The sequence below is a fragment of the Ailuropoda melanoleuca genome, chromosome 20 (assembly GCF_002007445.2).
Source record: "Ailuropoda melanoleuca isolate Jingjing chromosome 20, ASM200744v2, whole genome shotgun sequence".
NCBI lineage: Eukaryota > Metazoa > Chordata > Mammalia > Carnivora > Ursidae > Ailuropoda > Ailuropoda melanoleuca.
In genome coordinates this window covers 15,161,349-15,173,792 of record NC_048237.1, presented here as the reverse complement: position 1 = coordinate 15,173,792, position 12,444 = coordinate 15,161,349, and the positions used below count along the sequence as shown (strand labels likewise).

General features: G+C 38.3%; 1 protein-coding gene across 1 annotated transcript in view; it reads right to left on the bottom strand.

Moving 5' to 3' along the window:
* The window catches only part of TTC6 (tetratricopeptide repeat domain 6), a 162,763-nt gene that overhangs the window by 11,566 nt on the left and 138,753 nt on the right, over positions 1 to 12,444 (bottom strand). The window contains exon 27 of the mRNA XM_034648624.1: positions 1,355 to 1,565. Coding sequence (XP_034504515.1) covers positions 1,355 to 1,565 — 211 coding nt within the window. The remainder of the gene's footprint in view (positions 1 to 1,354; positions 1,566 to 12,444) is intronic.

The following is a 12,444-nucleotide window of genomic DNA, read 5'->3' as shown; positions in this document are numbered from 1 at the left end:
TGTGTCCTAGCCTCAAATCTTAACTCTGACTGATTACTAGTCTTTCACACTCAATTTAAATGTTAATTTCTCAAAAAGTCCTGTCTTACCCCTTGAATAAATCTAGGTTTCCTTGCTATAAGTTGTCCTAAAATCCATCCTTTTCCTTTGTTTCACGGGTATAATTAACTAACTATTCATATGATTGTTTGATACTCATCTCTCTACTAGGTAGTAAACTCAATAAGAAGAACCAAGTATATTCGGTTCACTGCTGTATCCCTAGGCCTAGAGCGATTCTTGTCCTATATTAGGGGCTCAGTAAAATGCCTATTGAATGCAATGAACGATGGTGTTAACATATTTCACTGGATTGCAGTCAGCTCTTGCCGCTTTGGGAGTCATCTGGTCTCTTCGAGTTAACTTTGTAAATTTCTACTGTGATCCAATGATGGCTAATTTTATGTTTAAGTCTCAGAGGGCAATCTTATTCCCCTTATTGATGAGTTCTTGGGCATACCTCACTATAACCACCAACCCTAACAATCACCTCCAATATTATTAATATTATTAGATCAGCCAAACTCATTTTCAAACCTTAAAAAATCAACTTTAATTGCAGATTATTAACAAGAATTTCTGCAGATTATGATAATTTGAGCACATTTTTTGCCCATTGTCTAAAATTTTGAATATTAAAAAAAAGAAGAAAATTTAAAATCACTCAGCTCCTCTTCACGGAAAATATAGCACACTTAGCGCTTTATTCCAAGAATGTCACTACATATTTTATTAGGCAAATAGGTTGGTGAGTGCATGCGTCAGGTCAGAGTGTTCCAGAAATCACTCAGAGACCTGCTTGGTAACAGAGTAACACTCGCCCATTTTGGAAGATGACGTACACAGTGGTTGTCTGACCCACAGCATGGCTAAAGTCCACTTCAAAACTTTCGTACAGTGTTTATTCTGTGTAGCTTGTCATTGATTCAACAGGACAATACCTATGGGGCCCAAGTATTAGTTAGTGAAACAAATGTTAGCCACATTCTTATGTGAAACTAATCAGGCAAATTTCAAAAGTTGTCTGTAAGTGTGGGGGTAAAGTAAGGCGGGGTACAAGCATTAAGGAAGCTCAGGTTCAGAGGGTCCACATCTCACTAGCACACCAGGTCCCTGGGTGTGGTCCCCAGGCAGGCTCCCTCTAACTAACAAACCTTGCAGAAGCTCTGCTCTGGATACTGACAGTAAGGAAAAGGTAAAATGTACATGACCAAAGAAGTAACATAAATCCCAACCACGAGTAAAGGGCCAAATATATTCTTTCCCTTGTCCAAAAGGTGCTTTTATGGGCTAAAACGTTGTTATATAACGTTACCTGCAAATTATAGCCTAGGCTAATTCTGGCTTTCATATATGTTGGATTAATGTGCAATGCTTTCAGAAAGTCCTTCTGTGCTTGTTCAGTGGCTTTCTCGTGGCCATATTCCATGTAAGAATTTCCCCGTCCGACATAAGCATCCAGAAAACAGGGATTAATTTTAAGAGCCCAGGTGAAGAAATCAACGGCTTCTTCAAACTCCTTATTTCTGAAAATAAATGAAAATATTGATCCTTCCTAGTGAATTTTCGAAGTGCTTTTCTAGATATAATTTATCCATGAAGATTTGCACTAACCCTTATAAAAAAAATTTTTCATTTTAATTATCCATCATAGGAAGTTAAGTTCATATAACCTAAGAAAGTCTGACAGGGTCTTTGAAAATTTTGGTGAAAGGAAAGAGGGAGGTAAGAGCCATTTTTACAACAGAATATGTTGGGATGATATTTTAGAGTTCTTTTTTCAGAACAACAAATGTCTGAATGGCATTCCTGAACTTGTTTTTAACAGCTATCAGTGGCCAATACAGAAAAACATATGCTGTTATTGATGCAATACACTATTTAAATCAGATTAAAATAATTTATTTATGTATTTAATATTTTCTTATACAATGAAAGGAACACATTTTTATTACACGGGAGGCCTTACTTCAGATCTTTTATAAAGGCAAACACTTTTTGTGGACACTAGGAAAGGAGAAAAGAAAAAAGGTCAAATGCATTTGATTTATTAACTTGTGAATAGATGTGACCGAGTGATAACTCTATCTCTCATCCTTAATCATTCTCTTGTGGTGGGGTGAGGGCTAGAGAATGAATCAGATATTTGTTCATGGGCAGAGAGAGTCACTTTTCCATTTCATATGCATATCTAATAATTACATTCAGTCTTAACTGACACGGAGAACATCGAGGATTTTTTTTTTAAAAAAAACTAGAACAAGGGAGCTAACGTTGAGCAACTGCTTACTTACCAGGTACTGCGCTAAATGCTTTACCTATGCTACGTCACTCAATCCGTCCAGCAATTCCTAAGCTGGTTATAATTTTCTACATTTTATAGATTAAAAGAAAAGGGCTCAGAGAAGTTTGCGCCTAGTAAATAACATAGTAAATGGAGTGGTGAGGCTCACTGGTGTACACAGCTAGGATTCAGATTCAGGTAAACCCTAACTCCAGACTGGATGCTTTCTGCTCGGTCATCTCTACCTCACCCTCTTCACCCCTACCATACCTACAGCTGGCGCACAAGATTTGATATCGCAACAGCGTAGGCAGAAGGAAGCCGTGACGCTCAGACCTAAACCCGAATGTGCAAATTAATACTAATTTTTTCAAAGTCGTTACGAGAAACAAATGAGCACATGTGAAAACCATTAAGCAAAGAAATGCTCAATAAAGATTATCATCTTCCTCTCATCCTCTTCATTGCTTCTCAAAAAAGGTTCCAGGGGCGCCTGGGTGGCACAGCGGTTAAGCCTCTGCCTTCAGCTCAGGGCGTAATCCCGGTGTTATGGGATCGAGCCCCACATCAGGCTCTTCTGCTATGAGCCTGCTTCTTCCTCTCCCACTCCCCCTGCTTGTGTTCCCTCTCTTGCTGGCTGTCTCTCTCTCTGTCGAATAAATAAAAATAAAATCTTAAAAAAAAAAAAAAAAAAAAGGTTCCAAAATTTAACAAGATGCCTCACGACTTCGCTAATTTTTCCTTTATAAAACACATGGAACCGAGGGAAACTATTCTAGGGACTGTCAACTCCTAGATATTATTCAGGAATATCTCTTAAAGTAGCGTTTCCCAAACTTCAGCACCTCCTTGGTGACAGGTGCCCTATGTCCTACCTACGCTATCATTTACTGAATATTTTTCTTTAAGTCAAATCACTGTTTTACTTAACTTGATTTATTTCAAAAGACAACATAGTTTCAATCCCATAAATAGAAAATTAATATTTCATACCATAAACATAAAACAACCATAAAAATAAACAACTTTTGGAGTTGGATACCACAGTAGCCTGCAGGAAACTGAACCTGAGGGCTGGGCCATCTATTACAGAATGCTGGAAAGATGGGAAAGACCAGCTTTTAGCTGAGACTTTCTCCTTGATGTATTCAGAAGGTCTGAGAAAGAATTGTTTGAAATTGAAAAGCACTTCATTTTCTCACAATGTGATTCAATATTTTTTAATGCCTGTCTAAGCCATGAAGAATAATTGAGGTACTTAAGATATTTACTCCATGTTTTGGCAAACACTACCCAAAAGTGGGGCATCGAGTGTTCTGCCAGAAGACCGTAAACGATTCAGCAGTGAAATACCAGGAAAACTTGGCTTCTAATAATTCAGACAGGCAAAAAGTGAACATTCACATATACGAGTCAATTTTATCTACTGAGTTCTCTGTGGGTTGCTACTAAGAAAATACAGGTTTACTTCCCTCAGTAGCTTACAGTGAAATTGTGCTTCTCTCCTGATAACTGGCACTATTGGAGAGGTGAGAGTTCGCTAAATAAGGGTAACAATGCTTGAGGTTGTCTTCCGTTTACAGAGATCTTTTCCTCTGTGCCTCTCACTCCCCTTCACCTACTTTGCCCATTCCCCACTCCTGTCTTCGCTGGCCACCACCAGTCTGTTCTTTGTATTTATGAGCCTTTTTCTGTTTTTGTTTGCTCATTTGTCTTGTTTTTCAATTTCCACATTTAAATGAAATCATACAGTATTTGCCTTTCTCCATCTGACCTATTGCACTTAGCATAATACCCTCTAAGTGCAAATGTCAAGATCGCATTCTTTTTTATGGCTGAGGAATTCCATTGTGTGCATGCTTGTGTGTGTGTGCGTGTGTGTGTGTGTATGTGCCCTATCCAAGGGCATTTGTGTTACTTCCATATCTTGGCTATTACAAATAATGCCTCAATAAACATAGGGTTGCATAGATCTTTTCAAATTAGTGTTTTTGTTTTCTTTAGGTAAAATAATGGAATTACTGCACCATATGGTATTTCTTTTTTTTTTAAAGATTTATTTATTTATTTGACAGAGAGAGAGAAAGCCAGCGAGAGAGGGAACATAGGCAGGAGGAGTGGGAGAGGAAGAAGCAGGCTCCCAGCAGAGGAGCCTGATGTGGGGCTCAATCCCAGGACCCTGGGATCACGCCCTGAGCCGAAGGCAGACGCTAAACGACTGAGTCACCCAGGCACCCCGGTATTTCTATTTTTAATTTTTTAAGGAAACTCCTTAATGTTTTCCACACTGGTTGCACCAATTTACAGTCTCAACAGTGCACCACAAAGGTTCCCTTTTCTCCACATCCTCACCAACACTTGTTATTTCTTGTCTTTTTGGTACTAGCTATTCTGACTGGTGTGAGGTGCTATCTCCTTGTGGTTTTGCTTTGTATTTCCCTGATGATCAGTGATGTCGAGCATCTTTTCATCTACCTGTTGCCATTTGTATGTTATCTTTGGAAACATCTATACAGTTTCTCTGCCCATTTTAATCCAATTATTTGGGGGGTTTGGTGTTGAGTTGTATAAATTATTTATATGTTTGGGATATTAACTCCTTACCAGATATATTATTTGCAAATATCTTCTCCTGTTCAATAGGTTGCCTTTTCTTTTTGTTCATGGTTTCCTTAGCTGTGCAAGACTTTTTATTTTGGTGTAGTCCCAATAGTTTGTTTTTGCTTTTGTTTCCCTTGCCTGAGGAGACATACCCAAAAAAGTGTTGCTAAGGCTTGCGTCCAGGAGATTACCGCCTATGTTTTCTTCTGGGACTTTCATGGTTTCAGGTCTCACATTTAGGTTTTAATCCATTTTGAGTTCCTTTTTGTGTATGTGTAAGAACATGGTCCAGTTTCATCCTTCTGCATGTAGCTGTCTAGTTTTTCCAACAGCATTTATGAGGATCTGTCTCAAAAAGAGACTGCCTTTCCCCCCATTGTATATTCTTGGCTCTTTTGTGGTAGATTAATTGATCATACAAACATGAGTCTCTTTCTGGGTTCTCTATCCTGTTCCATTGATCTCTGTGTCTATTTCTGTGTTAGTACCAAACTGTTTTGATTACTACAGCTTTGTAGTATAGTTTGAAATCTGGGATGGTGCTACCTCCAGCTTTGTTCCTCTTTCTCAAGATCGCTTTGGAAAACAAATTCTTTATCAAGAATAATTAGACAGTAGTAATTCTGTATAAAATGCATTTAGCTAATAGGTTGTTGTACTCATTATTTCTATCTCTGGGTAGCAACAAACTATTTACTATGGTGCATACCTATCGCGATTATGTAAACTGAAATTTCCACAACAATCTCAGTTCTCTCATAGTTTTCTTATAAATCATTGAAATGATTCTAGTATTTTGACATCCATTTGCATCATACACACTGCCCCACTCATACCCAGAAGGAAATTAAAAATCCTTTGTGAGGACATACACCAATATATGGTTTATAAAATACAATCTCACCTTTAACATAAACTAACCAATTTTAAAAGAAAAAATGAGGCAATAAATTGAAGCTATTTTTCTATATCTATCTAGTTATCATCACTAAAGTTTTTTTTGTTTTTTGTTTCTTTTAGTTAGTTAACATTCAGTGCAATATTGGTTTCTGTAGTAGAATTCAGTGGTTCCTCACTTACATACAAGACCCAGTGCTCATCATAAGAAGTGCGCTCTTTAATACCCATCATCCATCTAGCCCATCCTTCACCCACTTCCCTCCATCAAGCCTCACTTTGTTCTCTATCGTTGAGAGTCTCTTATGGTTTGTTTGCCTCTTTCCTTTTTTTTTCCCCTTCCCTAATGTTCATCTGTTTTGTTTCTTAAATTCCACATATGAGTGAGAGCATGTGGTATTTGTCTTTCTGACTGACTTATTTTGTTTAGCATAATACACTCTAGCTCCATACATGTTGTGTAAATGGCAAGATTTCATCTTTTTGATGGCTGAGTAATATTCCATTGTGTGTATATATATATATATATATATATATATATATATCACCTCTTCTTTATCCATTCATCAGACGATGGACAAATGGACCCTTTGCACAGTTTAGCAATTGTTCATAATGCTGCTATAAACACTGGGGTGCATGTACGCCTTTGAATCTGTACTTTTGTGTCCTTTGGGTAAATACCTAGTAGTGCAATTGCTGGGTCATAGGGTAGTTCTACTTTAACTTTTTGAGGAACCTCCATACTGTTTTCCAGACTGGCTGCAGCAGTTTGCATTCCCACCAACAGTGTAAGAGGGTTCCCCTTTCTCTGCATTCTTGTCAACATCTGTTGTTTCATGAGTTATTTTCAGCCATTCTGACAGGTGTGATGTGGTATCTCATCGTGGTTTGGATTTGTGTTTCCCTGATAAAGAGTGATGTTGAGCATCTTCTCATGTGTCTGTGAACCACCAGGATGTCTTCTTTGGAAAAGTGTCTATTCATGTCTTCTGCCCATTTCTTAACTGGATTATTTGTATTTCGGGTGTTGAATTTGATAAGTTCTTTATAGATTTTGGATACTAACCTTTTATCAGACATGTCATTTGCAAATATCTTCTCCCATTCCATAGGCTGTCTTTAGTTTTGTTGATTGTTTCCTTTGCTGTGCAGAAGCTTTTTATCTTGATGAAGTCCCAACAGTTCATTTTTGTTTTTTTGTTTCCCTGGCCTCCAGTGACATGTCTAGTAGGAAGTTGCTATGGCCAAGGTCAAAAGGTTTCTGCCTGTGTTCTACTCTAGCATTTTGATGGATTCTTGTTTCACATTTAGGTCTTTCCTCCACTTTGAATTTATTTTTGTATACGATATAAGAAACTGGTCCAGTTTCATTCTTCTGCATGTGACTGTCCAGTTTTCCCCATACCATTTGTTGAAGAGACTGTCTTTTCTCCACCGGATATTTTTACCTGCTTTGTCCAAGATTAGTTGACCAAATGGTTGTGGGACCATTTCTGGGTTATCTATTTTGTTCCATTGATCTATGTGTCCTGTTTTTGTGCCAGTACCATACTCTCTTGATGACTATAGCTTTGTAATACAGCTTGAAATCAGGAATTGTGATGATTCCAGTTTTGTTTTTCTTTTTCAGAATTGCTTTGGCTATTCAAGAGTGTTTTGTGGTTCCATACAAATTTTAGGATTGTTTGTTCTAGCTCTGTGCAAAATGCTGGTGGTATTTTAATAGGGATTACATTAAATGTGTAGATTGCTTTGGGTAGTATAGACATTTTAACAATGTTTGTTCTTCCAATCCATGAGCATGGAATGCTTTCCCATTTCTTTGTGTCCCCTTCAATTTCTTTCAGAAGTGTTTTTATGGTTTTCAGAGTACAGATCTTTTACCTCTTTAGTTAGGTTTAGTCCTAGGTATCATTGTTTTTGGTACAGTCATGAATGGGATCAATTCCTTGACTTCTTTTTCTGCTGCTTCATTTTTGGTGCACAGAAATGCAAATGATTTCTGTGCATTGATTTTATATCCTGCAACTTTGCTGAATTCATGTATGAGTTCTAGCAATTTTGGGGTGGAATCTTCTGGGTTTCCCACATAAAGTATCATGTCATCTATGAAGAGTGAAAGTTTGACTTCTTCTTTGCCAATTTTGAATGCCTTATATTTCTTTTTGTTGTCTGATTGCTGAGGCTAGGCCTTCTAGCACTATGTTGAACAGCAGTGGTGAGAGTGGGCATCTCTGTCACGTTCCTGATCTAAGGGGGAAAGCTCTCAGCTTTCCCCATTGAGAATGACATTCACTGTGGGCTTTTGTAGATGGCTTTTATGATATTGCGGTATGTTCCCTCTATCCCTACACTGTGGAGAGTTTTAATCAAGCGGGATGCTGTATTTTGTCAAATGCTGCTTCTTCATCAGTTGAGAGGATCATATGATTCTTGTCCTTTCTTTTATTAATGTGTTGTATCACGTTGAGTGATTTGCGAATGTTGAACTACACTTGCAACCCAGGAATAAATCCCACTTGATCGTGGTGAATAATCCTTTTCTTGTACTGTTGGATCCTATTGGCTAGTATCTTGGTGAGTAAATTTTGGCATCCATGTTCATCAGGGATATTGGTCTGTAATTCTCCTTTTTGATGGAGTCTTTGTCTGGTTTTGGGATAAAGGTAATTCTGGCCTCATAGGATGAGTTTGGAAGTTTTCCTTCCATTTCTATTTTTTGAAACAGCTTTAAATGTTTGGTAGAAGTCCCCTGGGAAGCCATCTGGCCCTGGACTTTTGTTTCTTGGGAGGTTTTTGATACCGCTTCGATTTGCTTGCTGGTTATGGGTCTGTTCAGATTTTCTATTTCTTTCTGTTTCAGTTTTGGTAGTTTGTAAGTTTCCAAGACTGCGTCCATTTCTTCCAGATTGCCTAATTTGTTGGCATAGTTGTTCATAATATGTCCTCAAAATTGTTTGTATTTCCTTGGTGTTGGTCATGATCTCTCCTCTTTTATTCATGATTTTATTAATTTGGGTCCTTTCTCATTTCTTTTTGATAAGTCTGAGTAGGAGTTTATCGATCTTATTAATTCTTTCAAAGAACCAACTTCTAGTTTCATTGATCTATTCTACTGTTCTTCTGGTTTCTATTTGATTGATTTCTGCTCTAATCTTTATTATTTCTCTCCTTCTACTTGGTTTAGGCTTTATTTGTTGCTCTTTCTCCAGCTCCTTTAGGTGTAAGGTTAGCTTGTGTACTTGAGATTTTTCTAATTTTTTGAGAAAAGCTTATATTGCAATATACTTCCCTCTTGGGATGTCTGAGTGGCTCAGTCAGTTAAGCATCTGCCTTAAGGTCAGGTCACAATCCTAGGGTCCAGGGATCAAGTCCTGCACCGGGCTCTTTGCTCAGTGGGGAGCCGCTTCTTCCTCTGCCTGCCACTCCCCCTGCTTGTGCTGTCTCTGAAAAATAAAGTCTTTAAAAAATACACACACACACGCACACACACAAACACGCACACATACTTCTCTTTTAAGATTGCCTTTGCTCTATCCCAATCCAGGAAAGGACACAAATATCATGTTTTGAACAGTTGTGTTTCATTTTCATTACTTTCCATGAATTTTTTTTAATTCTTTAATCTCCTGGCTGACCCATTCATTCTTAGTAGGATGTTCTTTAACTTCCATGTGTTTGAGTTCCTTCCAAATTTCCTCTTGTGATTGAGTTCAAGTTTCAAAGCATTGTGGTCTGAAAATATGCATAGTATGATCTTGATATTTTTGTACTTGTTTAGGGCTGATTTGTGACCCAGTATGTGATCTATTCCGCAGAATGTTCCGTGTGCACTCAATGTTCTGAATATATCTGTTCAGTCCACCCAGTCCAGTGTGTCATTCAAAGCCGTTGCTTCCTTGTTGATTTTCTGGTTAAATGATCTGTCCATTGCTGTAAGTGGGATGTTAAACCCCTCCACTATTATCGTATTATTATCAATGAGTTTCTTTATGTTTATTATTAATTGATTTATATATTTGGGTGCTCCCAAGTTCAGGGTGTAAATATTTACAATTGTTAGATCTTCTTGTTGGATAGACTCCTTAACTTGTTATAGGCTTTATTTGAAAATCGAGTTTGTCTGATATAGTTTGTCTGTTTTAAATCTAGTTTGTCTGCTTTCTTTTGATGCCCATTAGCATGATATATGGTTCTCCATCCCCTCACTTTCAATCTGCAGGTGTCTTTAGGTCTAAAATGAGTCTCTTGTAGGCAGCATATAGATGGATCTTGTTTTTTTATCCATTCTGATACCCTACGTCTTTTGATTGGAGCATTTAGTCCATTTACATTCAGAGTGATTACTGAAAGATATGAATTTAATGCCATTGTGTTACCTATAGATTGGTGTTTCTGGTGATGTTCTCTGGCCCTTTCTAGTCTTTGTTGCTTTTGGTGTTTTGGGGTTTTTTTTCTCCACTCAAAGAGTCTCCCTTAAAATTTCTTTCAGGGATGGTTTAGTAGTCACAAATCCCTTTAGTTTTTGTTTGGGAAACTCTTTATCTCTCTTCTATTCTGAATGACAGCCTTGCTGGATAAAGAATTTTTGGCTGCCTATTCTTTCCATTCAGCACATTGAATATTTCCTGCAATTATCTTCTGGCCTGCCAAGTTTCTGTGGACAGGTCTCCTGTGAGCCTGATCTGTCTTACCTTGTAGATTAAGGGTTTTTTTGGTTTGGTTTTGTTTTGTTTTTCCCTTGCTGCTTCAGGATTCTTTCCTTGTCTGTGTATTTTGTGAATTTGACTATGATATGCCTTGGCAATGGCTGGCTTTTGTTGAATTTAATGGGAGTTCTCTGTGCTTCTTGGATTTTGATGTTTGTGTCCTTCCCCGGATAAGAAAGTTTTTAGCTATAATTTATTCAAATAAACCTTCTGCCCCACTTTCTCTCCATCTTCTGGAATTCCTATGATATGAATGTTATTAAGTCTTAATAATTCACTGAGTTCCCTAAGTCTGCTCTCGTGATCCAACTTTTCTTTCCCTCTTCTTCTCAGTTTCATTATTTTCTATAATGTAATCTTCTGTGTCACTGATGTGTTCCTCTGCTTCATCCATCCTCATTTTTATGGCTTCCATTTGTGTTTGCACCTCGGTTATAGCATTTTAAATTTTGGCCTGACTAGATTTTAGTTCTTTTATCTCTGCAGTAAGGGATTCTCTTGTGTCTTCTATGCTTTTTTCAAGCCCAGATAGTATCCTTATAATTGTTGTTTCAAGTTCTAGTTCAGACATATTACTTCTATCTGTATTGATTACATCCCTGGCTTTGAGTTCTACTTTCTGTTCTTTCTTTTGGGGTGAATTTCTCCACCTCATCATTTTGTCCAGAAAAAAAAAAAAAAAAAAAAGCCTAGATCCTGGGTGTGTTTTGGTCTGCTTGTAAGAATTCAGATCCCAAAATACAAAAAAAAGAATGAAAATAAACAAAAAGTAAAACATATATAATAAATATAAATAACATTTTTTAGAAGTTAATAGTAAAAAACTTAAAAAGGAACTGAAAAAATAAAACAAATGAAAAAATAATAAAAGAATAAAGAATAAAAGTAAAAAAAAGTTAGATCCTATTTCCTCTAGAGCTGAAGCTTTGTAGCACTCTAGGATCAGTCGATTTTGTGCCAGCCAGTTGTTTGTGCCAGTCTTCTGGGGGAGGGACCTGTTGCAACGATTCTCAGGCTGACTTGTTTCAGCGAGAATGCGCCTCCAGGCCACAGGGGCGTGGGACTTGGTGTAAGCACCTCCAGCCTCCTCTGGGTGGCACTGTTTTGATCCCTGAAGGCTTACAGTGCTGATGGGCAGGACAAGTATGGCAGCGCCCTGCTCTTTAGCCTCCAAGCTGAAAGTATGCACCCCCTTCTCTTCAGCGAGCCCTCACATATCCAAAAGCAATCAATCACCCTTCTGGTGTCCCCAGTTTCTCTCATAACCCTGCATTCATGCTGCCTGTGTCCAAGCTTCCCCACTTCTATGCCTGGGAACAGTGCAGCACGTTGGAGCCACCCATTCTTGCAACCCAGGGGATCCTCAGACCACGCTTTCAGTCCTGGGATTCCGCCCCACTCTGCCACCTGAACACCCTTAAGCCAGGCACATCCTCCATGGCACCAGACTACTAAAAGTTCAGATTTTGTGCTCCATGGCTTCTAATACTTTGTGGTAGCCTCCGTAAGCAGGCTCCTTCCCCACCAATGTATCCACAGCTATATCCTCCCCAAGTCAACTCCACGGGTAGGAGTACCTTCCAAAGGCGATCACTTTTCTACTTGTAGACTTGCAGTTTTTGTTTTTGCAGACCTCTGATTGGTTTCTTGGGTGTTCGGAATGACTTGATAACTATCTAGCTGTGTTCAAGGGACAAGACAAACTTCGGGTCCCCCTACTCCTCTGCCATCCTAACTCCTCTATCAGCACTAAAGTTTAATGAGCACCTAATCCATTCAGACTAAGTAAATAATTATTAAACCTTAAAGTTAGAAAGAGACATTGAAAGACACCTAGCAGCCTCTTCAAAGCTGACAATGACTAAAAATCAAGTCCAGAGGAGGTGACATTGCCAAAACCGGAGACTTCCC